At 41.4% G+C, this 27,109-nt stretch overlaps 2 protein-coding genes and 8 non-coding genes across 10 annotated transcripts in view; 5 read left to right on the top strand and 5 right to left on the bottom strand.

Moving 5' to 3' along the window:
- LOC141321784 (uncharacterized) overlaps nucleotides 1-27,109 on the top strand; it is a 239,803-nt gene that overhangs the window by 197,431 nt on the left and 15,263 nt on the right. The window contains exon 3 of the mRNA XM_073833394.1: nucleotides 2,648-2,666. Coding sequence (XP_073689495.1) covers nucleotides 2,648-2,666 — 19 coding nt within the window. The remainder of the gene's footprint in view (nucleotides 1-2,647; nucleotides 2,667-27,109) is intronic.
- trnal-cag (transfer RNA leucine (anticodon CAG)) lies at nucleotides 44-126 on the bottom strand. Its single transcript has one exon. It is a non-coding gene; the product is annotated as a tRNA-Leu (tRNA).
- Nucleotides 414-487, top strand: trnam-cau (transfer RNA methionine (anticodon CAU)). Its single transcript has one exon. It is a non-coding gene; the product is annotated as a tRNA-Met (tRNA).
- trnal-cag (transfer RNA leucine (anticodon CAG)) lies at nucleotides 1,188-1,270 on the bottom strand. The gene has a single exon. It is a non-coding gene; the product is annotated as a tRNA-Leu (tRNA).
- Nucleotides 10,343-10,425, bottom strand: trnal-cag (transfer RNA leucine (anticodon CAG)). Its single transcript has one exon. It is a non-coding gene; the product is annotated as a tRNA-Leu (tRNA).
- Nucleotides 10,713-10,786, top strand: trnam-cau (transfer RNA methionine (anticodon CAU)). The gene has a single exon. It is a non-coding gene; the product is annotated as a tRNA-Met (tRNA).
- On the bottom strand, nucleotides 11,487-11,569 carry trnal-cag (transfer RNA leucine (anticodon CAG)). The gene has a single exon. It is a non-coding gene; the product is annotated as a tRNA-Leu (tRNA).
- On the bottom strand, nucleotides 12,634-12,716 carry trnal-cag (transfer RNA leucine (anticodon CAG)). The gene has a single exon. It is a non-coding gene; the product is annotated as a tRNA-Leu (tRNA).
- Nucleotides 13,004-13,077, top strand: trnam-cau (transfer RNA methionine (anticodon CAU)). The gene has a single exon. It is a non-coding gene; the product is annotated as a tRNA-Met (tRNA).
- Nucleotides 14,432-25,590, top strand: LOC141342789 (uncharacterized). The gene is made up of 10 exons (XM_073847334.1): nucleotides 14,432-14,551; nucleotides 15,122-15,208; nucleotides 15,303-15,485; nucleotides 16,265-16,402; nucleotides 20,769-21,259; nucleotides 21,375-21,702; nucleotides 21,829-22,630; nucleotides 22,794-23,003; nucleotides 23,362-23,756; nucleotides 24,400-25,590. Exons 1-10 carry the CDS (start codon nucleotides 14,432-14,434, stop codon nucleotides 25,588-25,590), a joined length of 3,945 nt encoding a protein of 1,314 aa, XP_073703435.1.

Raw genomic sequence — 27,109 nt, 5'->3', positions numbered from 1 at the left:
CGGCTGAAGACCGTAGCTGTTGTCCGTAGCCGAAACTTAAGTCTGTCAGAAGTGGGATTCGAACCCACGCCTCCAGGGGAGACTGCGACCTGAACGCAGCGCCTTAGACCGCTCGGCCATCCTGACACGCTTGCGCGGTGGGAGCTGACCCGTTGCGGCTACACCCAGCTTGTGGTCTGAATCTCTAACGAAATGTTGATTCGATTCAAATATAGCTCCACATGTTCTGCCAAGCGCTGAAGACTGTAGCTGTTATCCGAAGCCAAAGGACAAAGGACAGTTCTGTCGGAAAAGTGGGATTCGAACCCACACCTCCAGAGGAGACTGCGACCTGAACGCAGCTTTTGGATCTACGCCCTGCAGGCAGGCACCGACACGCTAGCGCTTCGCATTTCAGACCGGTCATCCCGCCGGCCTCGTTGGCGCAGTTAGGCAGCGCGTCAGTCTCATAATCTGAAGGTCGTGAGTTCGAGCCTCACACGGGGCAGCGTGGTGCCTTTTGATAGCTGAGAGCGCTTACACGACAGAGCGGGCTTCTCTGTTCCCGTCCGCCTGCTTGTCTCCTTCGCCTGAGGGAAAAAGGCCACAGCTCATCTGAAGGGTGGACGACACTACATTGCGGGAGAAACTGTGAGTTTCCAGGTAAATTCCCTAAATACCATCCAGCGACATTGCATTCAGTCCTAGGCCACCCTTTGACATGCAGTATAATCGAAATTCAGTGTTCACGCTGGGCTAATGCTGAATGAATGCAGGAATACCATCCCTGTCGTATTCATGTAACATGTGGCGGTGTTCTTGTGAGGTTTTCTTAAGGGTAATATCATGCTGGCATTGGAAATGAAATTCCCTATTAATGGGAAGGCAAGCTTTCGTGAACCTTAAAGCAATGTTGCCTTCATCTTAAGGAAATATTGACTCGATTCTATTACGACTTGACATAGTCTTTCAAGGCATTCTTTAAAAGTGCCTGCAACTTGGTATCGGGGAAGGAGTGACGTCGCACAAACGATAAAACGGAGTAATTCTCAAGTTTAACGGAAGTTACTGCCACTTTATACTAATTCTGACGTCGACTGAAATGTGGTGCTTTGGCAAAGTTAATGCCCTGACACAAGGCAAAGTTGGCAAAGTTACAGCCTTGCGGCTGAAGACCGTAGCTGTTGTCCGTAGCAGAAACTTAAGTCTGTCAGAAGTGGGATTCGAACCCACGCCTCCAGGGGAGACTGCGACCTGAACGCAGCGCCTTAGACCGCTCGGCCATCCTGTCACGCTTGCGTGGTGGGATCTGACCCGTTGCGGCTACACCCAGCTTGTGGTCTGAATCCCTAACGAAATGTTGATTCGATTCAAATATAGCTCCACATGTTCTGCCAAGCGCTGAAGACTGTAGCTGTTATCCGAAGCCAAAGGACAAAGGACAGTTCTGTCGGAAAAGTGGGATTCGAACCCACACCTCCAGAGGAGACTGCGACCTGAACGCAGCTTTTGGATCTACGCCCTGCAGGCAGGCACCGACACGCTAGCGCTTCGCATTTCAGACCGGTCATCCCGCCGGCCTCGTTGGCGCAGTTAGGCAGCGCGTCAGTCTCATAATCTGAAGGTCGTGCCTCACACGGGGCAGCGTGGTGCCTTTTGATAGCTGAGAGCGCTTACACGACAGAGCGGGCTTCTCTGTTCCCGTCCGCCTGCTTGTCTCCTTCGCCTGAGGGAAAAAGGCCACAGCTCATCTGAAGGGTGGACGACACGACATTGCGGGAGAAACTGTGAGTTTCCAGGTAAATTCCCTAAATCCCATCCAGCGACATTGCATTCAGTCCTAGGCCACCCTTTGACATGCAATATAATCGAAATTCAGTGTTCACGCTGGGCTAATGCTGAATGAATGCAGGAATACCATCCCTGTCGTATTCATGTAACATGTGGCGGTGTTCTTGTGAGGTTTTCTTAAGGGTAATATCATGCTGGCATTGGAAATGAAATTCCCTATTAATGGGAAGGCAAGCTTTCGTGAACCTTAAAGCAATGTTGCCTTCATCTTAAGGAAATATTGACTCGATTCTATTACGACTTGACATAGTCTTTCAAGGCTGTTAGAACCTCGTTTCTGGGTCACTGCAGTTTCTCAGGTCTGTCGAGTGGATCAGCAACAAGTGCACTTGGGATAGACAACAACACACCAAAGTCTAATACAAGTTGGTTTATTGTTATCTACTAAAAAAGATGGGGCAGTCCCATCTTTTATACAGCACCCTTACAAGCCTTCATGTAGGCGGGGGTTCACATATCATTTAAGCAAATACTTCTACATATGGGAAGGAAAATTACAGATGATCCAGGGCAACTATAAGGATGAGAGGAAGATAGTGCAGCCGCACTCAACTGGTTTCCTGACGACAGATAACCCTGAAACAGACAGACAAAACATTCCCAGAACGAACTGTTTCTCTTAACTGAAGTAAACTGCAAAGAACAAAACTACAAAATATTAACTCAAGGAAACTGCACTGAAAAACACATTAATGAAAAACACATTAATGAAAAACACATTAATTCTTATAATCCCCTCTTCCAGACTCTCCTCTAGAGTCTGGATTCTTCTCTATCCTTCTGTGGCAGTGGGCGATATCCTGCAGAGATAGCAGAGACCATAGTATACATACGTTGTGTGAAACATTTCACAATGCATGGACCAAAAATACACAATAGAAACAAAATAAGTAATACCGGTATTATCATTGAGACATAAGGTGCAAACGTGCCAAATAGGCTAGAGAGAATACCCCAATTCCAATTGTTAGTTCTAGACTTTAGCTCATCCTCATATATCTGGGATGAGATCTGCTTCATAGTAGCTACAGCAGTGCCAATTGATCCCTCGGGCTCATCATTTGCAGGTATGTATGTGCAGCATTTGTCACCTACAACAGAACAAACCCCTCCCTGCTGGGCAAGAAGCATGTCCAGGGCCAACCTGTTTTGCACGACCACCTGTCTCAGTGCACGCAGCTCGCTTTGTACCCCTACCAGTGCAGCTGTGGTGCTGTTAACAAAGGATGCCAGTCGATAATGCATGATGTTCTGTTGTCTCAGTAGGTCAGAAACGCCGAACTGAGGTACCATAGACTTCCAGAACCGAGTCCAGTGTGACCTCATCTGATGTTCATCAGGGACGTCCTCGTTGTCCACTGATCGTTTGCTCCTGAAAGACAAATCACGTTGTGTATGCATAACAGTCACACGATGTTGCAGCTGCACTGGTGCACAGAGGCCTGTCCAGCTCATCCTGTACGTGTTGTTTACAGTGTCCTCACCACAGTACCAGTCATCAGCCAGCACTGCACCTTTCGCTGGCCAGGGATCTTCACAGAGCGTGAGCAATTCAATGCAGGCAGTGTTCCTAGAGGTGTAACAAGCAGTATTATTTCCCTTAGCACATGCTGCGGTGTTCTTCTCACATGAGCCCCTCTCGAACCTTGGACAGTAGCTTTGCAGCCACCTGTCTATACCCTGCCCTTGGTTTATTATTTGTTTACAATTTGTAGCACTTATACCTGTCACGCTTTCACCTGATGTCCCATTAAAACAATAAGGAAACATAAAACCTTCTGGTAACACCAGGCTAACTTTTACATCAACAGTTTCAGTTTCATTTTTACTTGATGCACTACCTTCTTTCTTGCACGTTTCATTCATACAACAGTAATTACACCGTTTAGTTTCATCAGTATAGGGTGTCGTTACCCTTTTTACACACCTAGGAGACCATACATACATTTTCCCTGCATAATATGTACAGAACACAGTAAAATTGGGGGGTTCACAGTTATAGACAAATGGTTTCAAGGATACAGTTATTATGGTGCGGAATAATTCTTGACACACCACACATGATTCATTGGTCAGTTGACGTGCTGTCCAGTTTGCATACTGCCAGAAGAGGTTTCTTTTGGCCTCCTCCTTTGAAGCGTTGGGTACCATGAGTCCAGCTAGGACAATACACATTATTGCTCTGGAAAACAAAAACAGTTAGTACTTGTAATACATTGTTCTTCATTTCAAGGGTTTCACTCTGGTTGCATGAATCCACTGTGGAAAAAGATCAGTTAAAACAGCAGTTCTGGTCACAGCTAGTATCTCTGTAGGCCCATCATACCGAGAGTCATTGAGGCCCCCGGTTTTTAGTTTCTTTATCAATACTTGATTGCCCACTTCAAAGGGGTGTGAGTTAGCTTTAGGGATCTCAGGGTGTTTCATGTTAACCCTTTCCCAGAACTCAGTTAATTTTTCTATTAGGCCTACAGAGTACTCAGACATATGATCAGTTAACACCACACCTATCCCTACCATTCCGTGGCGCCAAGGGATGGGGAAAGGTCGTCCCATCACCACCTCATAGGGTGATAAGTTGTCCAAATTTGGCTGAGGCATCATTCTTAGGTCTGCTAAGACAATTGGAAGGACCCTTGTCCAATCGGATGTATTCATACTGATCATTGCTTTTCTTATTTTTTGTTTAATGGTCCTATTCTTCCTCTCAACGAAAGCTGAGCTTTGAGGATGGAAGGGTATATGTAGTCGCCAATCAATTTGTAACTCTTTCGCCAATTGCTGCGTTACTTTTGATGTGAAAGGTGTGCCCTTATCGGAATCTATCGAGACCGGGATACCATATCTGGGTATGATTTCTTTGGTTAAAAACTGCACTACAACATTTGCATTTTCCTTCGCACATGGAAAAGCTTCTACCCACTTTGAAAATTTGTCCACAAGCACCAAGAGGTATTTAAAAGGTCCCCTCTTGGGCATGTGTGTAAAATCAACCTGCCACTCAGTAAACGGTTGGTTAGGCCTCGGCAGGTGTTGATGTTTTGCTGGAGGTTTGCTTATATTATTTTTAGCGCAAGTTAAACATCTGTCAAGAATGTCATTAACCGTTTGCGGTAATTGGTCGACGCAAAATAGACCTCGCATTGTATCTAGTACCCCTCTTCGGCCGCGATGAGTGATACCATGAAATTCGCGGACGAGAAACGGTAAAACAGACGTAGGTAAACACAGTCGACCATCTTTGTCATGCCAGAGGTCATCAGGTCCCTGAGACGCAGAAAAAACTGACCAGAATTGACGGTCAGATTCCCTTGCTGCTTTCTGGACAGCGATAAGGTCAACATCTGGAATTAGTGATGACGTCATTTTTGAGGTTGACACTAGAGCTACATTAACATGGGGGCTTTGAGGCCCCTCTTGGGCCGCTTTTTTTGCATTTAGGTCAGCCAGTGAGTTACCCTTAGCCTCATCTGTATATAAATTCGAGTGTCCCTTTGTTTTTACTATGGCTATTCTCCTTGGGAGACATGAGGCTTCGATCAATGACTCAACTAAATTTTGATGTGAAATTGGCTTTCCATCCGCCCCCACAAATCCCCTGGCTCGCCATATTTGAGCAAAGTCATGTACTACTCCGAAAGCGTATCGTGAGTCAGTATAAATAGTCACATCTTTGTCAGCAAACATCTGACAGGCTCTGGTTAGAGCATACAGTTCTGCAGCTTGTGCTGAGCGAAAAGGAAGGCTGTGTGCTTCCAACACCACGTCAGGTAGTTGACATACAGCATAGCCACATAGGAAGACACCATCTTGTGGTTTTGAGCACGAGCCATCCACAAAAACCATGTCACCCCCATCTAAGGGGGTCTCTTCCAAGTCAGAACGGAGAGCACATGTATGTGTGATCTCTGCTAGACAATCATGGGTTTCCATGGTGGCATAATCTATAGTTGGGGCTGTTGCTAGAAGGTGATGCAATGTCATAGCAACATGACTCATGCCTATTGAGCTCTTAATACTGAGGTTAGTTGTAGCAGTTAGCACATGTTCATACCCCGTCCTACGCTGTACTGACATATGTTGTGTGTTCAAATTCTGTATGGTGTGCTTTACCTGATGACAAGTGTGTAATGTTAAGGGGTGTGACAACACAATCTTTTCAGCATCTTGCACCATCAGTGCGCATGCTGCTACCGCCTGTAGGCAACGTGGTAGACCCCTGATGATGTTGTCCAAGGTTTTTGAAAGGAAAGCCACAGGTCTCATTCCCCCTCCATGTTCCTGTGCTAATACTGCACATGCAGTATCAGGGCCATTGTAAGCAAACAAGTGGAAAGGTAACTTGTAATTGGGCAGGCCTAATGAGGGGCTGGAACATAGGGCCCCTTTTAGCTGCTTAAATGCCTGTTTAGCCTCATCTGTCCAGATTATAGGCGACGATGCAGGGGTTTTATTGTCATAACAGGACCTCAATACTTTATCAAAGTGAGAACAGTCGGGAATCCACTGTCTGCAGTAATTAACCAGTCCCAGAAAAGCCAGCATTTGCTGCTTAGTGCGCGGTTGTGGGTGATTCCTTACTGCTTGAAGTCTGTCAGCAGTGAGGGTGCGCTGACCTTTGGTTAGGCAATGGCCTAAATAGGTCACGGATGGTTGACAGAATTGTAACTTACTCTTAGAGACCTTAAAGCCGTGCTCACTGAGATGCTGTAACAGTGCTAGCGTACTTTCTATGCAGACTTCCGCCGTCACAGCTGTTATCATAAGGTCATCAGCGTACTGATGAAGTGCTGCCCCTTCAGGCAGACTCAAAGTGGACAAGCAGTCTTTGACCACCATGCTAAAGTAGGCGGGACTATCAACATACCCTTGTGGGAGGCGTGTCCAAGTATATTGTTGACCCCTGTGAGTGAATGCGAATAAGGGCTGTGTATCTGGTTCCACAGGAATGCTGAAAAAAGCAGAACAGAGATCAACCACTGAGAAATGACCATGGTTACAATCAATAGCCATGAGAACAGATGTTACATCAGGGACCAAAGGGGCCATTGGTACCACCAATTCATTAATTCTCCTTAAATCTTGAGTGAATCTCCAAGTGCCATTTGGCTTGGGGACAGGATTCACTGGTGTGTTATAGGGACTAGTGATGCGTTTTATTACCCCTTGCTTCACTAGCGATGACACTATAACATCAATACCCCTAGCCTTATCCTCTGATAGCGGATATTGTTTAATGTATATAGGGTCACTATGCTTAACTGTAGCGCAGTACGGGGAACAGGAGACACTGCCTACATCATCCTTGTGGGCTGCCCACAGACTGTCTGGTAATTCAGAAAAGTCAGGTTGGGGTGAGGTTATTTTACAAGTGGACAACAGTGACACCTGTAGGCCATTCAGGGCACCTATTTCATTACACACGTCGTCCGAGGTGTGCACTACAAGTTTACCATTTTTAAACTTCATCTCCACCCCCAGGGCAGCCATCAAATCCCTTCCCATTAAATTATAAGAGCACGATGCCATATATACAAATCTGTGATTTAGTCTGTGAGAGCCTACCTTCAATTCTAATGGCGGCGTTAGCGGTGTCAAGAAAGGAGACCCATCAATCCCTACAGAATCAACACTCTGGTTAGAGAGTGGCCCCTCGTAGCCCCCACCCACCGATGACATAGTAGCCCCTGAATCAATGAGAAAAGGGAAATCCTGCCCTAACATGTTAATCATTAGAGTAGCAGGCTCCTCCCCATTGGGGGAGTCTATGGTTATAGACAAAAGTGTGGCGTTGGGGGCGTGATTCTGTGGGCAACCCTATTGAGTGTAATAGGGATGTGTAGGTGGAGGGGGAGGGGGAGGAGGCAGTGCGGGCAAAGAGTGATTTCCCTGATGCTGTGGCTGCTGTGGCTGCTGCTGCTGCTGTGGGTGGTATTTACCCTTCCTCTCATCAGCCTGTCTTTTCCTGCAGTCTACAAACCAATGCCCCTCCCTCCCACAATAATGGCAGTTCCCCTTTCTACGTTGAACTTGCCCTGAATTCCCTGATGTGCGGGCTCCACCCCCTGCGTGATGCAGGAAGGCAGGGTTCGCTGTTTTAGGCAGATCAAATAACCCATCACCAGCCATTGTTCTAATCTTTTTTCCTACATCCTCCACAGTCAATCGTGATCGGTCGGTTAACTGCAATTTCAGCAAAGGCTGCACTTCGGGTGCACAATTATTAAGGAAAGTGGAGACAAAGAGGCAATCTGGCACCTGGTCATCTAATTCAAACCCGCCTAAGTGAATCCAAGCATCTTTAAATCTTTTAAAGAAAACAGGCACTGGTTCTTTCTTTTCCTGTTTACAGTTAGTTACATGTGAAAGGTCCCTATTGGCATGTCTTTCACCTATCAGAAATTTAGTAAGCTGCTTCTGAAGAGTAGATATAGCGTTAGGGTTGTCTCGCCAGTAAAAATAACTTTCCCCATCTTTTTTATAAGATGCAGGTTTTGCTCTACCCTCCCACTCATCCTCGTCCTCCCCCTGGGGAGAAAAGAGGGGATTTGCCTGGAGCTCATCATTCGCTGCAGCTAAGCAGGTAACTGTATCGAGTAAACGCGTCTCGTCGTATTTATTACCCATTTTGGACATGATTATGAACTTATAATCAGCGCCGGTAAAATGACTGTGTCGCGATAATTTTATTAACATGTCCACGAAGTGTAAAGGTTTGTCCACTTCAGGCAACATGCTCAAAATATCTTTCAAAGTTGAGACAGACGGCGGAGTTACCTCTACGTGACCCTTTCGTTTTGATATCCACAAGTGAGCTTCATTTGTTTTTTTTACGGGCGCTGGTGGGGGCGCGCAAGGCTCTGCGGAAGTAAGCGCGGGCGCGCTGCGCGCAGTTATGTTAGGCGCGGGCACATTAGGCGCGGGCGCCGGACAGTGTGGCGGCGCGCACGGCGGGAGTGAAGAAGTAGACGGTACTTCTGGATCGAGTTTAGCTGCTTTTTCTAATTTGGTTTTCTGTAATTTCGACTCAGCCTCAGCTAATAATTTTTTCTCTTTTTTTCCTGTCGGCTTTTTCGGTACCACATTCCTGACAGATTTTGGCAGTGAAATACCCTGTTTATCATTCCATACAGTTTGCATTTTTAACCAAACATCATACCCGTCTTTCATATATTTTTGGTCCCATTCAGGGTCACCTTCGCCTTTATATGTCAATCGAAAAGCTTGTGCCATATGATTTGGGTCAAAAGAACCCGTTCGTGGATATGTAGGATACATCCCATTGGCTTCGGTCCAACCCGCTAAATTATTCACCCATAAATTTGTGTAAAAACCCCAACTACATCTATTCATCCAATCATTGGGTGTTTCGCCAGAATTTGGTTTAGGATAGGTGGCTCCCATGATAGATATACAGATATTCACCTCACCACGGGACAGACCGAAACTCGTGACTCACACTTTTGCTTTTAATTTCGTTTTCGATTTTGATTTCTATAGCGCTCTTCCCAGCCTCGCTGAGGGTATACCTTACGTCAGTACAGATAGTCAGACTATACTCTGTCTTACCTTACTACGCAGTTAAACAATAATTGCTAATCAGACAGTCAGACTATACTCTGTCTTGCCCGAGTTACGCAATTAAACAGTAATTACCAGTTAGACAGTCAGACTATACTCTGTCTTGCCCAAGTACGTAATTACAGACACACAGTAATAGTAATGTCACTAATCAGGTAGTCAAACTATACTTTGTCTTACCTGATCAGAGACATCACGAAGGGGTCACCAGATTGTTAGAACCTCGTTTCTGGGTCACTGCAGTTTCTCAGGTCTGTCGAGTGGATCAGCAACAAGCGCGCATGGGATAGACAACAACACACCAAAGTCTAATACAAGTTGGTTTATTGTTATCTACTAAAAAAGATGGGGCAGTCCCATCTTTTATACAGCACCCTTACAAGCCTTCATGTAGGCGGGGGTTCACATATCATTTAAGCAAATACTTCTACATATGGGAAGGAAAATTACAGATGATCCAGGGCAACTATAAGGATGAGAGGAAGATAGTGCAGCCGCACTCAACTGGTTTCCTGACGACAGATAACCCTGAAACAGACAGACAAAACATTCCCAGAACGAACTGTTTCTCTTAACTGAAGTAAACTGCAAAGAACAAAACTACAAAATATTAACTCAAGGAAACTGCACTGAAAAACACATTAATGAAAAACACATTAATGAAAAACACATTAATTCTTATAAAGGCATTCTTTAAAAGTGCCTGCAACTTGGTATCGGGGAAGGAGTGACGTCGCACAAACGATAAAACGGAGTAATTCTCAAGTTTAACGGAACGCCCGTCGGCGTTACTGCCACTTTATACTAATTCTGACGTCGACTGAAATGTGGTGCTTTGGCAAAGTTAATGCCCTGACACAAGGCAAAGTTGGCAAAGTTACAGCCTTGCGGCTGAAGACCGTAGCTGTTGTCCGTAGCCGAAACTTAAGTCTGTCAGAAGTGGGATTCGAACCCACGCCTCCAGGGGAGACTGCGACCTGAACGCAGCGCCTTAGACCGCTCGGCCATCCTGACACGCTTGCGCGGTGAGAGCTGACCCGTTGCGGCTACACCCAGCTTGTGGTCTGAATCCCTAAAGAAATGTTGATTCGATTCAAATATAGCTCCACATGTTCTGCCAAGCGCTGAAGACTGTAGCTGTTATCCGAAGCCAAAGGACAAAGGACAGTTCTGTCGGAAAAGTGGGATTCGAACCCACACCTCCAGAGGAGACTGCGACCTGAACGCAGCTTTTGGATCTACGCCCTGCAGGCAGGCACCGACACGCTAGCGCTTCGCATTTCAGACCGGTCATCCCGCCGGCCTCGTTGGCGCAGTTAGGCAGCGCGTCAGTCTCATAATCTGAAGGTCGTGAGTTCGAGCCTCACACGGGGCAGCGTGGTGCCTTTTGATAGCTGAGAGCGCTTACACGACAGAGCGGGCTTCTCTGTTCCCGTCCGCCTGCTTGTCTCCTTCGCCTGAGGGAAAAAGGCCACAGCTCATCTGAAGGGTGGACGACACTACATTGCGGGAGAAACTGTGAGTTTCCAGGTAAATTCCCTAAATACCATCCAGCGACATTGCATTCAGTCCTAGGCCACCCTTTGACATGCAGTATAATCGAAATTCAGTGTTCACGCTGGGCTAATGCTGAATGAATGCAGGAATACCATCCCTGTCGTATTCATGTAACATGTGGCGGTGTTCTTGTGAGGTTTTCTTAAGGGTAATATCATGCTGGCATTGGAAATGAAATTCCCTATTAATGGGAAGGCAAGCTTTCGTGAACCTTAAAGCAATGTTGCCTTCATCTTAAGGAAATATTGACTCGATTCTATTACGACTTGACATAGTCTTTCAAGGCATTCTTTAAAAGTGCCTGCAACTTGGTATCGGGGAAGGAGTGACGTCGCACAAACGATAAAACGGAGTAATTCTCAAGTTTAACGGAAGTTACTGCCACTTTATACTAATTCTGACGTCGACTGAAATGTGGTGCTTTGGCAAAGTTAATGCCCTGACACAAGGCAAAGTTGGCAAAGTTACAGCCTTGCGGCTGAAGACCGTAGCTGTTGTCCGTAGCAGAAACTTAAGTCTGTCAGAAGTGGGATTCGAACCCACGCCTCCAGGGGAGACTGCGACCTGAACGCAGCGCCTTAGACCGCTCGGCCATCCTGACACGCTTGCGTGGTGGGAGCTGACCCGTTGCGGCTACACCCAGCTTGTGGTCTGAATCCCTAACGAAATGTTGATTCGATTCAAATATAGCTCCACATGTTCTGCCAAGCGCTGAAGACTGTAGCTGTTATCCGAAGCCAAAGGACAAAGGACAGTTCTGTCGGAAAAGTGGGATTCGAACCCACACCTCCAGAGGAGACTGCGACCTGAACGCAGCTTTTGGATCTACGCCCTGCAGGCAGGCACCGACACGCTAGCGCTTCGCATTTCAGACCGGTCATCCCGCCGGCCTCGTTGGCGCAGTTAGGCAGCGCGTCAGTCTCATAATCTGAAGGTCGTGCCTCACACGGGGCAGCGTGGTGCCTTTTGATAGCTGAGAGCGCTTACACGACAGAGCGGGCTTCTCTGTTCCCGTCCGCCTGCTTGTCTCCTTCGCCTGAGGGAAAAAGGCCACAGCTCATCTGAAGGGTGGACGACACGACATTGCGGGAGAAACTGTGAGTTTCCAGGTAAATTCCCTAAATCCCATCCAGCGACATTGCATTCAGTCCTAGGCCACCCTTTGACATGCAATATAATCGAAATTCAGTGTTCACGCTGGGCTAATGCTGAATGAATGCAGGAATACCATCCCTGTCGTATTCATGTAACATGTGGCGGTGTTCTTGTGAGGTTTTCTTAAGGGTAATATCATGCTGGCATTGGAAATGAAATTCCCTATTAATGGGAAGGCAAGCTTTCGTGAACCTTAAAGCAATGTTGCCTTCATCTTAAGGAAATATTGACTCGATTCTATTACGACTTGACATAGTCTTTCAAGGCATTCTTTAAAAGTGCCTGCAACTTGGTATCGGGGAAGGAGTGACGACGCACAAACGATAAAACGGAGTAATTCTCAAGTTTAACGGAACGCCCGTCGGCGTTACTGCCACTTTATACTAATTCTGACGTCGACTGAAATGTGGTGCTTTGGCAAAGTTAATGCCCTGACACAAGGCAAAGTTGGCAAAGTTACAGCCTTGCGGCTGAAGACCGTAGCTGTTGTCCGTAGCCGAAACTTAAGTCTGTCAGAAGTGGGATTCGAACCCACGCCTCCAGGGGAGACTGCGACCTGAACGCAGCGCCTTAGACCGCTCGGCCATCCTGACACGCTTGCACGGTGGGAGCTGACCCGTTGCGGCTACACCCAGCTTGTGGTCTGAATCCCTAAAGAAATGTTGATTCGATTCAAATATAGCTCCACATGTTCTGCCAAGCGCTGAAGACTGTAGCTGTTATCCGAAGCCAAAGGACAAAGGACAGTTCTGTCGGAAAAGTGGGATTCGAACCCACACCTCCAGAGGAGACTGCGACCTGAACGCAGCTTTTGGATCTACGCCCTGCAGGCAGGCACCGACACGCTAGCGCTTCGCATTTCAGACCGGTCATCCCGCCGGCCTCGTTGGCGCAGTTAGGCAGCGCGTCAGTCTCATAATCTGAAGGTCGTGAGTTCGAGCCTCACACGGGGCAGCGTGGTGCCTTTTGATAGCTGAGAGCGCTTACACGACAGAGCGGGCTTCTCTGTTCCCGTCCGCCTGCTTGTCTCCTTCGCCTGAGGGAAAAAGGCCACAGCTCATCTGAAGGGTGGACGACACTACATTGTGGGAGAAACTGTGAGTTTCCAGGTAAATTCCCTAAATACCATCCAGCGACATTGCATTCAGTCCTAGGCCACCCTTTGACATGCAGTATAATCGAAATTCAGTGTTCACGCTGGGCTAATGCTGAATGAATGCAGGAATACCATCCCTGTCGTATTCATGTAACATGTGGCGGTGTTCTTGTGAGGTTTTCTTAAGGGTAATATCATGCTGGCATTGGAAATGAAATTCCCTATTAATGGGAAGGCAAGCTTTCGTGAACCTTAAAGCAATGTTGCCTTCATCTTAAGGAAATATTGACTCGATTCTATTACGACTTGACATAGTCTTTCAAGGCATTCTTTAAAAGTGCCTGCAACTTGGTATCGGGGAAGGAGTGACGTCGCACAAACGATAAAACGGAGTAATTCTCAAGTTTAACGGAAGTTACTGCCACTTTATACTAATTCTGACGTCGACTGAAATGTGGTGCTTTGGCAAAGTTAATGCCCTGACACAAGGCAAAGTTGGCAAAGTTACAGCCTTGCGGCTGAAGACCGTAGCTGTTGTCCGTAGCAGAAACTTAAGTCTGTCAGAAGTGGGATTCGAACCCACGCCTCCAGGGGAGACTGCGACCTGAACGCCAGCTGCCGAAGGATAGTCCGACAATATTTTGGAAATGTCGAGCAATGTTGAACTGCGCAGCCAATCACGTCGAAGCACTATAACATTTGGGCCAATCGCGTCGAAGCACTTCAACATTTCCAGCCAATCATAAAGCGCTATTCTTAACATTTTCTTAACATTTTCGACATTTGACCAATCAGAGTAGAAGAGAATGTCGACGGCACGTTTTCGCGTATTGCCGCTAGGCGGAGGAGTCAGCGTTCTAGTCAGGTGTCAATCAAGTTGCCGAACCGAGCCGAAGGTGTACGAAAGAATGACATATCCTCAGGGGGCGTGTCAGAGGTCAAAAAAGTTCAGTACTGAAGTTCATGACCTACGACGAGCATCATTGCTACGGAGTTCAGCATCATTTTTACAGAAAACAGCGAAATTGTATTTTTATAACCAAGTACAGCATTATCACGGACTACAACAGGTAAGAACATGGTCTAATTGAAAACTTCTTTATGTTTTATGTATTTTTCCAAATGAGTGTATAATTTTTATTTTTTATTTTAAAACTGTTTCATCGAGTGCGAGAAAAAATGTCTGGCAAACCAACAAAATCGCATAAAGCGATGTCGGACGCTGAATGGGTTTCACGTCTAAAAAAGTTTGCCAGCACAGGAATTTGGCCATCAAATGAGGGTAACAGGCCAGCCCCTCGACAGAAGATGTGGTACGAGATTTATCAAAGGGTGAGTGTGAGTTTGTTACCTTTGCCTGATAGAGCAATAAAAAAGTTGTTTATTGTTGACTTGTATTATTGAACATTAATATAGTCTCTTTGTTTAATGTATTTGCATAACAGAACAACATATTAGGCCTCAATACAAACATGTACCTGATCTCATTCATTAGAACAATGTAATGTGATGGTTGCGTTATTTTATGGTTTTCACTAATGTAAACCAGGTGTCATTATTGTTTATTGATATTTATGTTGGTAATGTTGCAGGTATTTTAAGATTTATGTCATACTGTTAAAGAAAAGCTCCATTAAAGACTTTTGAGTACTGTTAGATACAGAGATTTGAAAAGGTGGGGGAAGGGATAGTAAATGAATGGTGTGTAACTGTATTGTATGTATATATATATATATATATATATATATATATATATATATATATATATATATAAGAAAAATATGACTCATGTTCTAGAGATTAATAAATAGATAAATAAATGTAATGAAGCATTTTATGCCATATTTTATGCCCTTGTATTGTGCATTGCATTTGTTATAAATTTGTTATAATTGCTTACAGATTGAAAAATGTCCGATGCAGTCTCGTGGCCAGATGACCTTGCTTGGAGGTGTGCTGAAATGCATTTGTGGCTTTCACACTCCAAAGGTAACATTAATGTAGCAAGTATTTTTTGTTATTATTATTTACTGAAATTGTTTCCTTTCTGAATTGTTACATGTATTTTTGTGGTTGTCTTAAGCAGCCCACTGCCTCTGCTGGACCAGCACAAAAGGTTGTGGAACAACCTGCTCCTGCTTCTGGAACAGCAAAGAAGGCCATGGAGCAGAGTCAGCCTGGGCCCCAGTCCCATCTCCAGCCCCAGCCTCATCCCAACCCCCAGCCTACTGCACCTGTAGTAACAAAAGCACCACATTTGTCAATGGTAAAAGAATTAAAACATTTTTTAAGCATTGAAGTATAAGTTCAGTTCAAATTTGAGGAAGTACAGAAAGTCAGAGGAAAAAAATCAAAAGCAAGAAGATTAGAAGTGTTGGCTGTGACCTGCTAAATTTCACACCTTTTGAACAATGGGGGTAGCTGTAGTGTCCTGATTGGTCAGTTTGAATGTCTCAGATTTGGTTTTAGTCACATGGTCAAGGATAAAAGAATGTAACCTGTGTGCTTTCTCTCTTTCATATTTGGCCTATACTTTTGGATTGTCCTCTCTTCCTCTCTAACTGAGCTCTGCCTGGGTTGAAGGTCACTGAGATAGACTCATGGCATCTCTCTCTATAGTTTTCATGTGTTAAAGCTACATTTTCTCTTTTCCATTCTCTATCTCAGGTAACATTCCACATATACACTGGCTGTTATTAAATTTTACACATTTTAATATTTATTCCATAATGCAAACACTTTGTATTTATTTTTAAGATGAACCTAGGTCAATACTGCTAATAAATAACAATTCCTCTTATAAGAACTACACAAGTTTTTTTTTTAAAGGCTCCATTTATTTAAAATAGAAAACTATGAAACTAAAGCTATTTTAAACTAATAATTTTAACAATATTAAACAAAAACAGTTACAATATTACTATGTAAATGATTTGTAAAATGTAATTTATTTAGTAATGTTCAGTATCATGACTACTTTTCCTATCCTATTCGAACACATTTTGTCCTTTCACTAAAATGCCTATTTTCTTGACCCCTTTTTAGTTTACCAAACCAAGATTTACTGGTTCTCACATTGCTGCAGCAAAGCCAAATCTTAGTGTGGCTAGGAGACCTTCTCAGGTTGGAGACCAGCCCAGCGCAGCAGTGTCTCGTGCCTCTACACAAAGTACCACTGTCACTGTAAGTAATGGCATAAATCACATTGTATTCTATGACGACACTTTCCATGTTCTGTTACATCCAAATTATTACACTTTAAAAAAAATTATATCAGAAAACCATTTGAATGAATAAAAGCGATATTAAATAGAATAAACAGATTTCATACACACTACCATTCAAAAGTTTGGGGTCAGTTAGTGTTTTTTGTTGTTGTTTTTTAAGAAATTGATACTTTTATTGAACAGGATGGCATTGTTCAAAAATCTCAGTAAAAACATTTAATGTTACAAAAGATTTCTGTTTGCCATTAATGCTGTCCTTCAAACTCAATTCTGAAAAACTCAAACAATGCAGTTCTATTAGGCATTAGCCATTTTCTTTCTTTTCTACTTTTATTTATAGCGAACATTCATTTGAGTACAATCAATCATAAAGCATATTTCAACCTATATACAATGATTGATGCAGCCATAGAGTATTTTTAACAACATGTAGATATGTACAATTATTTATTTTAAACTATAAATTATATTTTGTAAATATGTTTTAATACAATAAAAAGAGGGAGGTAATTATATATCCTATATATCAATATATCCTGATTTAATTTCATCCAGAACAATCTCAAATGACCTTCATTATGTATATAGATGCTGAACAGAGTACATGCATATTTGCAAACAAATATAAATATATAATCATCTTCTATTTATTTGTAACAACAAAATAAGACCTTCTTTATACATATTCAACCCATTTCCTCCACTTTCCCAGAAACACATCCTTCTTTAAATTAACCAAAAAGTGATCTTTTCAAATAATCAAATAATATAATCTTTTCCAATATCTTTTCGATCTATGGTCACATCTATCCAATTATCTGAAGTTGGTCTCTCTTGTGTAACCATTTATGTGAAGCATTTTCAACTAATAGTAATAAATGTTTATTTTCATTAAAATTATTTTTGAAGGATCATGTAACACTGAAGAATAGAATAATGCTGAAAATGTGCTCTTGCCACGACAGAAATAAATTACATATATGTATACATTTAACTGTACATTTAAGTTGTTGTAATGTTGTGTATTTAAAAAATCTATTATATTTCACTTCACGATTGTACAGACACAAGGTCCTCACATTCCACCCCCTGTCTCCAAAGCCACTGCAGATGTGACCAGTCCCACAGAGCCATGCAGTATTGTCTCAGTAAGTAAATTCATATTCTGTTGGTCTAAAAATGTCAATTAATCAGCTGTCACCAGCTAGGTGACAAACTATGGAGTTAGAATTGTTGCATAATTCCAAATAAATACATTATGATCCACAAATAAATGTAAAGCGATTGACAAAAACAACCATATACACAAAATAAATAGAATGAGATCCACAAATAAATCTTAGAGTTCCACAAACATGAATTATATTCACAAGTAAAAAAATTCGAATTGCAAATAAAAAACATACTCACAAATATATTTTTTTAATCCTACAAACACAAATTCGACCTGCATTTATATGTGAATCGCGTATTGTGCATTTATAGATCGCTACTCGTATTTGTGGATTGCTCTCTGTGCATTTGTAAATCACTGCGCGTATTTGTGAATTTTGAAACATTTCAAACGTCAAGACGCAAACTAATCCACAAATGCATGGACTCCACCCACCTTTTACTTAAGCCAATCAGATACCAGCCACGTGGGGCTGACCAATCGTTGCATGTTCTTGCTCCAACCAATCACGTTTTTATACGGTGACCGTAAGGGGAAACCTTCGGTTCACTTATGTTTGTCTTGGCCACTACATTTAACTCGTGGGAACCTGATATTATGTCGTGGCCACGAGATATTAATTCGTGGGAACATCATATTATGTTATATGTTATTCGTCTCATATTCGTTATTTTTCCTTTCATTTTGATCTCTTAACTTTCTGAATGTAGGTTCTATGACTGGGATATTTACTGGAATGCAGTTCAAAGGTTGAATTTAACATATATTGTATTTTATTTAGTCTATTAATAGACAAATCTAGTGTTTCACTAAAGAGTGAATTAATCACGTAGTTTCGTTTGGAAATCATTTATCGTAAGAGTAAAATAGGCCTACATGACATTCCTTCTATTAACTGATCGTCTTTTTTCCGTAGTTGTATTATTATTATCGTCATCATTATTATAATTATTACTATTATTATTAGCCTACATTTTATATATTTTTATTTTCGTTTATATTCGTTTCCCCCCTTAATTTTGATCTCTTAACGTTCTATATGATGATTAATGATACTGTAAAATGCTTGACATATATTATATGACTTTATGATTGTAATTATGCCTGTGTGTTGCCCACGTTTTCATTTACAAATTAAACTACGTGAATGATTCATTCCTCAGTGAAATGTCAAGCATTTACACAGTATCATTTCCATATAGAAAGTTAAGTAAAGAGATAGAAATCAAGAGGGAAAACGAATATAAACAAAAATAAAAATATATACAATAATAATAGGCTAATAATAATAGTAATAATTATAATAATGATGACGATAATAATAATACAACTACGGAAAAAAGACGATCAGTTAACGTTAATAGAAGGAATGTCATGTAGGCCTATTTTACTCTGACGATAAATGATTTCCAAACGAAACTACGTGATTAATTCACTCTTTAGTGAAACACTATATTTGTCCATTAATAGACTAAATAAAATACAATATATATTACATTCAACCTTTGAACTGCATTCCAGTAAATATCACAGTCATAGAACCTACATTCAGAGAGTTAAGAGATCAAAATGAAGGGGAAAATAACGAATATGACAAATAACATATGCTAACATAATATGATGTTCTCACGAATTAATATCTCGTGGCCACGACATAATATCAGGTTCCCACGAGTTAAATGTAGTGGCCAAGACAAACATAAGTGAACCGAAGGTTTCCCCTTACGGTCACCGTAAAAACGTGATTGGTTGGAGCAAGAACATGCAACGATTGGTCAGCCCCACGTGGCCGGTATCTGATTGGCTTAAGTAAAAGGTGGGTGGAGTCCATGCATTTGTGGATTAGTTTGCGTCTTGACCTTACAGTCTATGGTCTTGACGCTTGAAATGTTTCAAAATTCACAAATACGCGCAGTGATTTACAAATGCACAGAGAGCAATCCACAAATACGAGTAGCGATCTATAAATGCACAGTACGCGATTCACATATAAATGCAGGTCGAATTTGTGTTTGTAGGATTAAAAATATATATTTGTGAGTATGTTTTTTATTTGCAATTCGAATTTTTTTACTTGTGAATATAATTCATGTTTGTGGAATTTATTTGTGGATCTCATTTTATTTATTTTGTGTATATGGTTGTTTTTGTCAATTGCTTTACATTTATTTGTGGATCATAATGTATTTATTTGGAATTATGCAACAATTCTAACTCCATAACAAACACTTTGAAAATAAATTGATTTATTTTGTTGTTGTTTTTTCACTTAAAGTATGTCTAGAGATGTGAAAAGGCTCACATGCCCTGATTTTTTGAATATGACTTTTGGTTACACAAGGTGTCCTTATTAAATGTTACATGTACTTACTATTATAATAACATTTAATAACATGCAAGTGACCCTAAATCAAATTCTAACCCTATAGTAAATACATTAATACAATAAGTTAATTTATATTAGTAAGTACTTAAATGTGTAATTACACTGTAACAAGGATACCTTAAAATAGAGTGTAACCCTTTATTTTGAGGTGTCTTTGTTACAGTGTAATTATACATTTAAGTACTGAGTAATATAATATAATTTCCTATATGTACTTACTAAATGTTTAGGGTTCGGATTAGGGTTTGTCTTAGGGTTACTTGCATGTACTTATGCATTAATAATTGTTATTATAATAGTAAGTACATGTAACGTGTCACAAGGACACCTTAAAATAAAGTGTTACCTGACTTTTATTACCAGTAGTTTCTTAAAACACTGATAAACAGCTGATAAAACAACAACAATCAAACTATGGTAATAATGTCAAGCTGACGGAATCCTAATTTACTAATGATAAATAATTTATAGATGTTAACATTCATGTGTCAAAATAAAGATAGATTGTTTGTAAAATGTATTCTTTTATATATCAAGCAAGACTTTAGAATATTTTATATATAATTCCTTTTTTTTTGGAAGACAGAAATGGGTAATATAAAGTTATCCGTTTCGTTGTCATAATTATCATTGTAATACAACACAAAAAAGAAAACAATAATTGTAATGATCATTTTATGTAAAAGTAGCCATGCCTTGATGAAATGCTTATTAAATCAATAACCTTACTTGACTAAATGGTTTGTCTTTTTTCTTTCACAGACGTTTCCTTCGGGGACATTATTGAAAGCTCCATCTGTAGTTCCACTTCCTCGTTTGTGGTCGGAGACCTTGCCACCAGAAGATCACAAGTGGATTGGCAAAAGGCTTTTCAAAATGGGGTCCAAGGGAAAGCCAGAGCTCCGTGATGACCTCCAGCTCTGGTATTACCCACCACAGCCAGCACTTACCTACAATCAGGGTCCAGCTCCAGACAGATTCTTTTGTCATGCACTTCTGCTGTGGATGCCGTACAAGCTGTGGAGGGTCAAGATTCTCTGTCCCAATCCTGCCTGCGGACGGCATCAACTGACAGGAGGTGGTCTGCACAAAAGGGCACGGCAGGTTCTGGACATCGACAGAATGTACAGCATGGTCACAGAAACCCTCATCTGTACCAAGTGTAGAGCCTCGCATGTGTCCTGGAGTCAGACAGTCCTGCAACAGCTAGACCTGGGTCATCGCTCTGAGTTTCGGGTTATCCTCACGCGGAAGTAAGCACACTTTCATTCTGCATCATGTTGTTAGGCCATCATCACATACATATGCAAATAGTTTACAAATCAAATATGTAAAATATATGAATGAGTGTATTTTGCTTTTTCTAAGGTATGCCTGTGATATGCGGGTCATCCGGCTACTGCGTGAGCGTAGCTTAGGCAACAGCCCCACGCGGGTGATAAAGCAGCTGCGTGAAAACCACAGCGAGGAGTGGCTCCAGCGTCTGGCCCGATACACCACCCAGTGTGTCGACTTTCTTAATCGACCTGGAGTGTTGCCAGTAAAATTCCAGGAACCCCCACAGCCTACAGTGGTGCCAAGCTGCAAGTGGCTACTCACCGTGTACAGCCAAGACATCCTAACAAGGCTGGATGAAATCCATGCAAGGATAACATCCACCTATGGCTCTGTCTTGAAGATGGATTCTACTAAAAAGGTTAGTTGTGGATTTTTGTTTATTAATGCTGTTGTTTATATACACAACACAGCAGTATATCTGTATTTTACATGGTGGGATGTTTGATTGCATTTACAGCATGTTCCATATCATGTCTTATTACAGATAACCAAGAAGCTGGCTGGGACAGCGAGGGGAACGGGACTCTGGCTTACCTCTGTCGGCAATGAGTTTGGTCAGGTGCTCATGAGCGTGCTGACAGCCCAGGAAGGAGCAGGACTGGATATGATGGTAGATGGTCTGGTGAAAAGATACCAACAGGCTGGTGTGGATCCACCTGCTGTGTTGTATGTGGACTGTGGGTGCTGCACTGAGGTGGGCGAGACGAAGCTGAAAACCAGATTCAGAGGTTGGCCAGATCTCATGATACGCTTGGACATCTGGCATTTTATGCGCAGGATTGCCCTGGGGTGTACAACTGATGCCCATCAGCTGTACCCCATCTTCATGTCGCGGCTATCAGCGTGCATCTTTGAATGGGATGCAGCTGATCTCTCAGTGCTTCGCAAAGCAAAGAGAGCGCTATTGATCTCCCAGGGTTGGCCTTCGCTGGCAGATGAAGATGTCAACAAGCATCTTACCAGGAATGAGCTGGCTCTACATTGCCGGAGGAGAACCCGCGGAGAGGAGACTACCATCCTTCTCCTTGAACGGCTGTTTACAGAGCTCTTGAGCAGCAAGGGCAATGACTCCCTGGGTGTTCCTCTCCTGGATCAAAAAAGGATGGAGCACATCTGGAGTGTCCAGAAGAAGCATGTAAAGTGCATCCAAGACCCCCCTGGTGTTGTGCTCTATATAGAGACTGGAAGCTTAACCAAGGGAGGTGTGCTTCTAACGACATACAGATGTGCCAGAGGCTCCACTTCTCTCGAGTCCTTTCACCTACACCTGAACCGTTTCATCCCAGGTATGTCTCTGTCACACTCCCTGTGCATATATATAATATATATATATATATGTATGTGTATATGTATATGTATATATATATATGTATGTATATATATAAAACACATTACTTGTCTTTTGTGTTTCTTTAACACTCACCTTTACACTGTTGTGTCCATTAACAGGGACCAGTGCAAACAGTCTTAACTTTCAGATTTATCTGCTGGAGGGACTACACCGGTGGAACCAGGACAGGGAGGCTGCTTCATTGTCAGCAGAACCATCAGCTTTATGCAGCTACACAGGAGAACTTGTTCACTGTGTAAACAGCAACTATGAAAAGCTGTTTGGCAAGAAAGTGGTTCCAACATTTTGTTCCCCTGCCTGTTACACCGGTAAGAAAAAGTGTTATTGTTAATGAACTTAGAATTTCTGTGTAATCTCTGTCTATATATTTAACTCTACAAAGTCTACTGTCATGATTGATATGCAAATTTCTAAGGCTTTTAAATTATCGACATTATCCAAACTTTATTGATAGTTTATACTTTTAATCAAGAAAAAGGCATTAGGAAAATCATGTTACATGTAAGTATCTAATATGATACAATAGGTTTTTGAGGAATATTTATTTGTACGTCTCTCAATTATCATTTGTATTGTGTTGCATTATGTGTTTTTGCATATGTTTTTTTCCTCCTCAATGATTCAGCATTGTATTTAATTCCTGTTTGTTTATTATTTTAATTTCAGGTGAGCTCATTGGAGTCCAGTATCTGTTTCAGCAGACAGGTCAGGCACTGCAGGACATGAATCCAGACTCCGAGCAGAACGCAGAGCTCATTGAAGACCTCAGTGTGGAGGAGCGAGATGAAGATGAGGGCTTCTGTGACATCAGCGAGGATCAGACCATTACTGATCTGGAGGCTGACTTGTCACCACCCTCTTCCACACTTGCACTTAGTGGTACTTCTGTACTGGGCTCTCCATCCCCTTCACCAGTCCCTGACCCTACACAAGGCCTCTCACAGTCTCCCACATCACCTGGACCCTCAGGGACTGCTGTCTCACCTGTCCCATCTGAAACATCTGTTTCACCTCTTCCCTCAGAGCCAGAGGATGCTGGTCAGAAAGATGATGAAGAGATGGTAAGTGCAAGATGAAACAACATTTAAAAGATCAAACAACTAGGGATGCACCTATCCGACTTTCTCAGTCCCGATACCGATACCTGGGCTTTGTATATCTGTCGGTATATCTACCCGATACCGATCCGATACCATTGTTGAATTAATAATAAACTGCATACATTCAACCTTATACCTTCCTTCCACCATGTAGAAGAAACTACAGGCACCAAACTTTCCTAACTAAACATTACTTTCCTAACTAAGACAAAACACATGTAATGTATTGAATACTTATTTATTTGTTATTTAAAGAACAATTGTGCATTCAAATCGAAAATAGAATGTAATCAAACTTCTCAAAATAAATTTAAATAAATAAAATGTAGTAGTAGAAATGGAGGAAGAAAATAAAAAAGAGCCCCGTGGATCTGTTAATTCTTCCGATCCCCGATCCAGCTATTTTTTTAATATCGGGGCCGATATCCAATCCTAATATCGGATCGGTGCACCCCTACAAACAACATCAAAGTCATTAATAAGCTGCAAATACACATAATGTCAAGTCAGCTTTCTTTCCATTGTGTTTTATACTTTAAAGAAGGTGCCAAAACAGCTTCCCACTGATAAACATTATAATGTTGGTGTTGGTGTTTTTTAATAGGCCGTTGACAGCCAAAATGTCCCTGGTTATCAACATGTGGACAGATTGGCAGAATATCTGGTGGATCTCCGGGGTCACACAGCCCTCAGCCTGACCAACCAGGAGGCCAACACCATAATTGCACTTTGGCAGAGCTTGGATGACCAGGACAAGCAACGGGTGGTGTATGCAGCTCGACATCAGAAGAGACTGCTGAGTGGACGCTTCAGAGTACCTAAGAGGCCCACTCAAACCCCTGGAGTAGAGAGCACCACCAGATGTGTGCTGGGTGCAAGCAGCGCACCTGCACAATGGCCTGACTGTTGCCGCCTGGTGGAGACCATCTTCATCAGGCTTTGCACTGTTCACCCAAGCCCCAAAAGAAAAGGCAAGGGAGCGCTGTCAAGATGGTCTCTGATCCTTCAAGACTACAGAAGGATAAGGCAGCTTGTACTGGGCAACAGTTTGGTGATGGAAGGAACATCACTGCAGCTGGTGGAGGTTAACCAGAACACCCTGATTCAGTGGCACAACAACAGACAGAAAAAGCAGGAGCTGTCTGTGCTGCTTCAGGGCATTCAGTTGCCTCAGTCCCTCCCTGAAGCTCAGGAGCCTCTCCAGGCTGCCAAGCGTCTACGAACTGAGACAGAACAACCAGCGGAGCAGCACCAGTACAAGCTACCAGAGAGCACGGCAGGTCAAGCAAAGCAGAGGCAGGGTTCTTCTGGGCGACCCCCTCTCAGACCCAAGGCACCAGCACAGAGTCCTGTGTCAGTTACGCCATCAGCACCTGGAGCATCAGCACAGATGCTACCCAACATAGTCCTATCAACAGGACCAAGTTTTCAGGGAGTGCCAATGCTTCAGGGTTTGCCAGTGCTACAGGGTCTGCAAGTGGTCCAAAGACTGCCAATGGTCCAGGGAATGGCGATGGTTCAGGGAATCCCATTTGCCCAGGGGATGCCAATAATTCCGCCTACAGTTGTGCAGGCCATCAGTTCACAACCTGCTGCACCAACTGCCAGTCCGCAAACCATGCCCAAGAGACCCTACAGGAGAACTGTTGAAGCAAACACTTGTAAGAAGTGTGGGCAGTTTAAAACAAGTGCAACGGGGCATAGCCAGTACAGGGGCAGGGTGTACTGCCCACAGACTGAAACTGTTACAAAAGAACAGTGGCTGGAGGAAATGCGGAGAACCATTCCCAAATAAAGTATATATTTGTGTGTATGTGGTGTATATAGCAAAAAGAGTTCACTATTGTTAATATTTGTGTAAAAAAAAAAATATTTGTGTTTTTAACTTTTTGTAGTTTTTTTTAACTATTATTTAATATTTTATTAAACTTTTTATTTCTTGTTTTTGAGAACTTAACTTTTTATTTAACTTATTTATTGGTTTTGAAAACTTAATATTTGTCATTTCCCTTTTAGTTCATTGTTGTTTAAATACTTCTTATATAATTTAATATTTATTATATATTAATATTTATTTTTATTTTATTTATTTCATATTCATTACTGTATTGTTGGAATAATTTTTAAATAAAAACAAACTTTCCAAACTGTAAAGTTATTGCTTTTTCTTTTTTACTTTTATTTTCATTTTATTTGCCTTTTCATTTATTGTTGTCTGTAAACTTATTTAATATTTAATTTGATTTATTTAATATTCATTACTGTATTGTTGGAATAATTGCAAAATAAAAATAAAACTGGGAAATGATTGTTTTTTGTTTTTGACTTTTATTTTCATTTTATTTCCCTTTTTATTTATTGTTCTTTGAATACCTAATTAATATTTAATTGTATTTGTTTAATATTCATTACCATTCTGTTGGCACAACTGCAAAACAAAAACAAACTGGCAAATTATAGCTTTTTGTTTTTTACTTTTATTTTCATTTAATTTGCCTTTTCATTTATTGTTGTTTGAATACCTAATTCATATTTAATTTTATTTATTTAATATTCATTACTGTATTGTTGGAATAATTGTAAAATAAAAACAAACTGGGAAATGATTGCTTTTTGTTTTTTACTTTTATTTTCATTTTATTTGCCTTTTCATTTATTGTTGTTTGAATACCTAATTCATATTTAATTTTGATTTACTTAATATTCATTACTGTATTGTTGGAATAATTATAAAATAAAAACAAACTGGAAAGTTATTGCTTTTTGTTTTTTACTTTTATTTTCATTTTATTTTCCTTTTCATTTATTGTTGTTTGAAAACGTATTTAATATTTCATTTTATTCATTTAATATTCATTACTGTATTGTTGGAATAATTATAAAATAAAAACAAATTGTCAAATTATTGCTTTTAGTTTTTTACTTTTATTTTCATTTTATTTGCATTTTCATTAATTGTTGTTTGAAAACCTATTTAATTTTTAATTTGATTTATTTAATATCCATTACTGTATTGTTGGAATAATTATAAAATAAAAACAAATTGTCAAATTATTGCTTTTTGTTTTTTACTTTTATTTTCATTTTATTTTGCTTTCCTTTTCATTTATTGTTGTTTGAAAAATTATTTAATATTTCATTTTATTTATTTAATATTCATTACTGTATTGCTGGATTATAAAATAAAAACAAATTGTCAAATTATTGCTTTTTGTTTTTTACTTTTATTTTCATTTTATTTTCCTTTTCATTTATTGTTGTTTGAAAACTTATTCAATATTTAATTTTATTTATTTAATATTCATTACTGTATT

The sequence above is a fragment of the Garra rufa genome, chromosome 1, assembly GCF_049309525.1.
Source record: "Garra rufa chromosome 1, GarRuf1.0, whole genome shotgun sequence".
NCBI classification, from domain to species: domain Eukaryota; kingdom Metazoa; phylum Chordata; class Actinopteri; order Cypriniformes; family Cyprinidae; genus Garra; species Garra rufa.
The sequence above is the reverse complement of the archived record's forward strand: the minus strand, read 5'-3'. Positions and strand labels throughout refer to the sequence as shown.

What these genes read in the sequence shown, in the direction of transcription:
- LOC141342789 (XM_073847334.1), top strand. Translation starts at nt 14,432, where the DNA reads ATGTCGGACGCTGAATGGGTTTCACGTCTAAAAAAGTTTGCCAGCACA. An exon ending in AAGCACCACATTTGTCAATG is followed by an intron (nt 15,486 to 16,264) that starts GTAAAAGAATTA and finishes ACCCCTTTTTAG; the next exon opens with TTTACCAAACCAAGATTTAC. An exon ending in AGATGGATTCTACTAAAAAG is followed by an intron (nt 21,703 to 21,828) that starts GTTAGTTGTGGA and finishes GTCTTATTACAG; the next exon opens with ATAACCAAGAAGCTGGCTGG.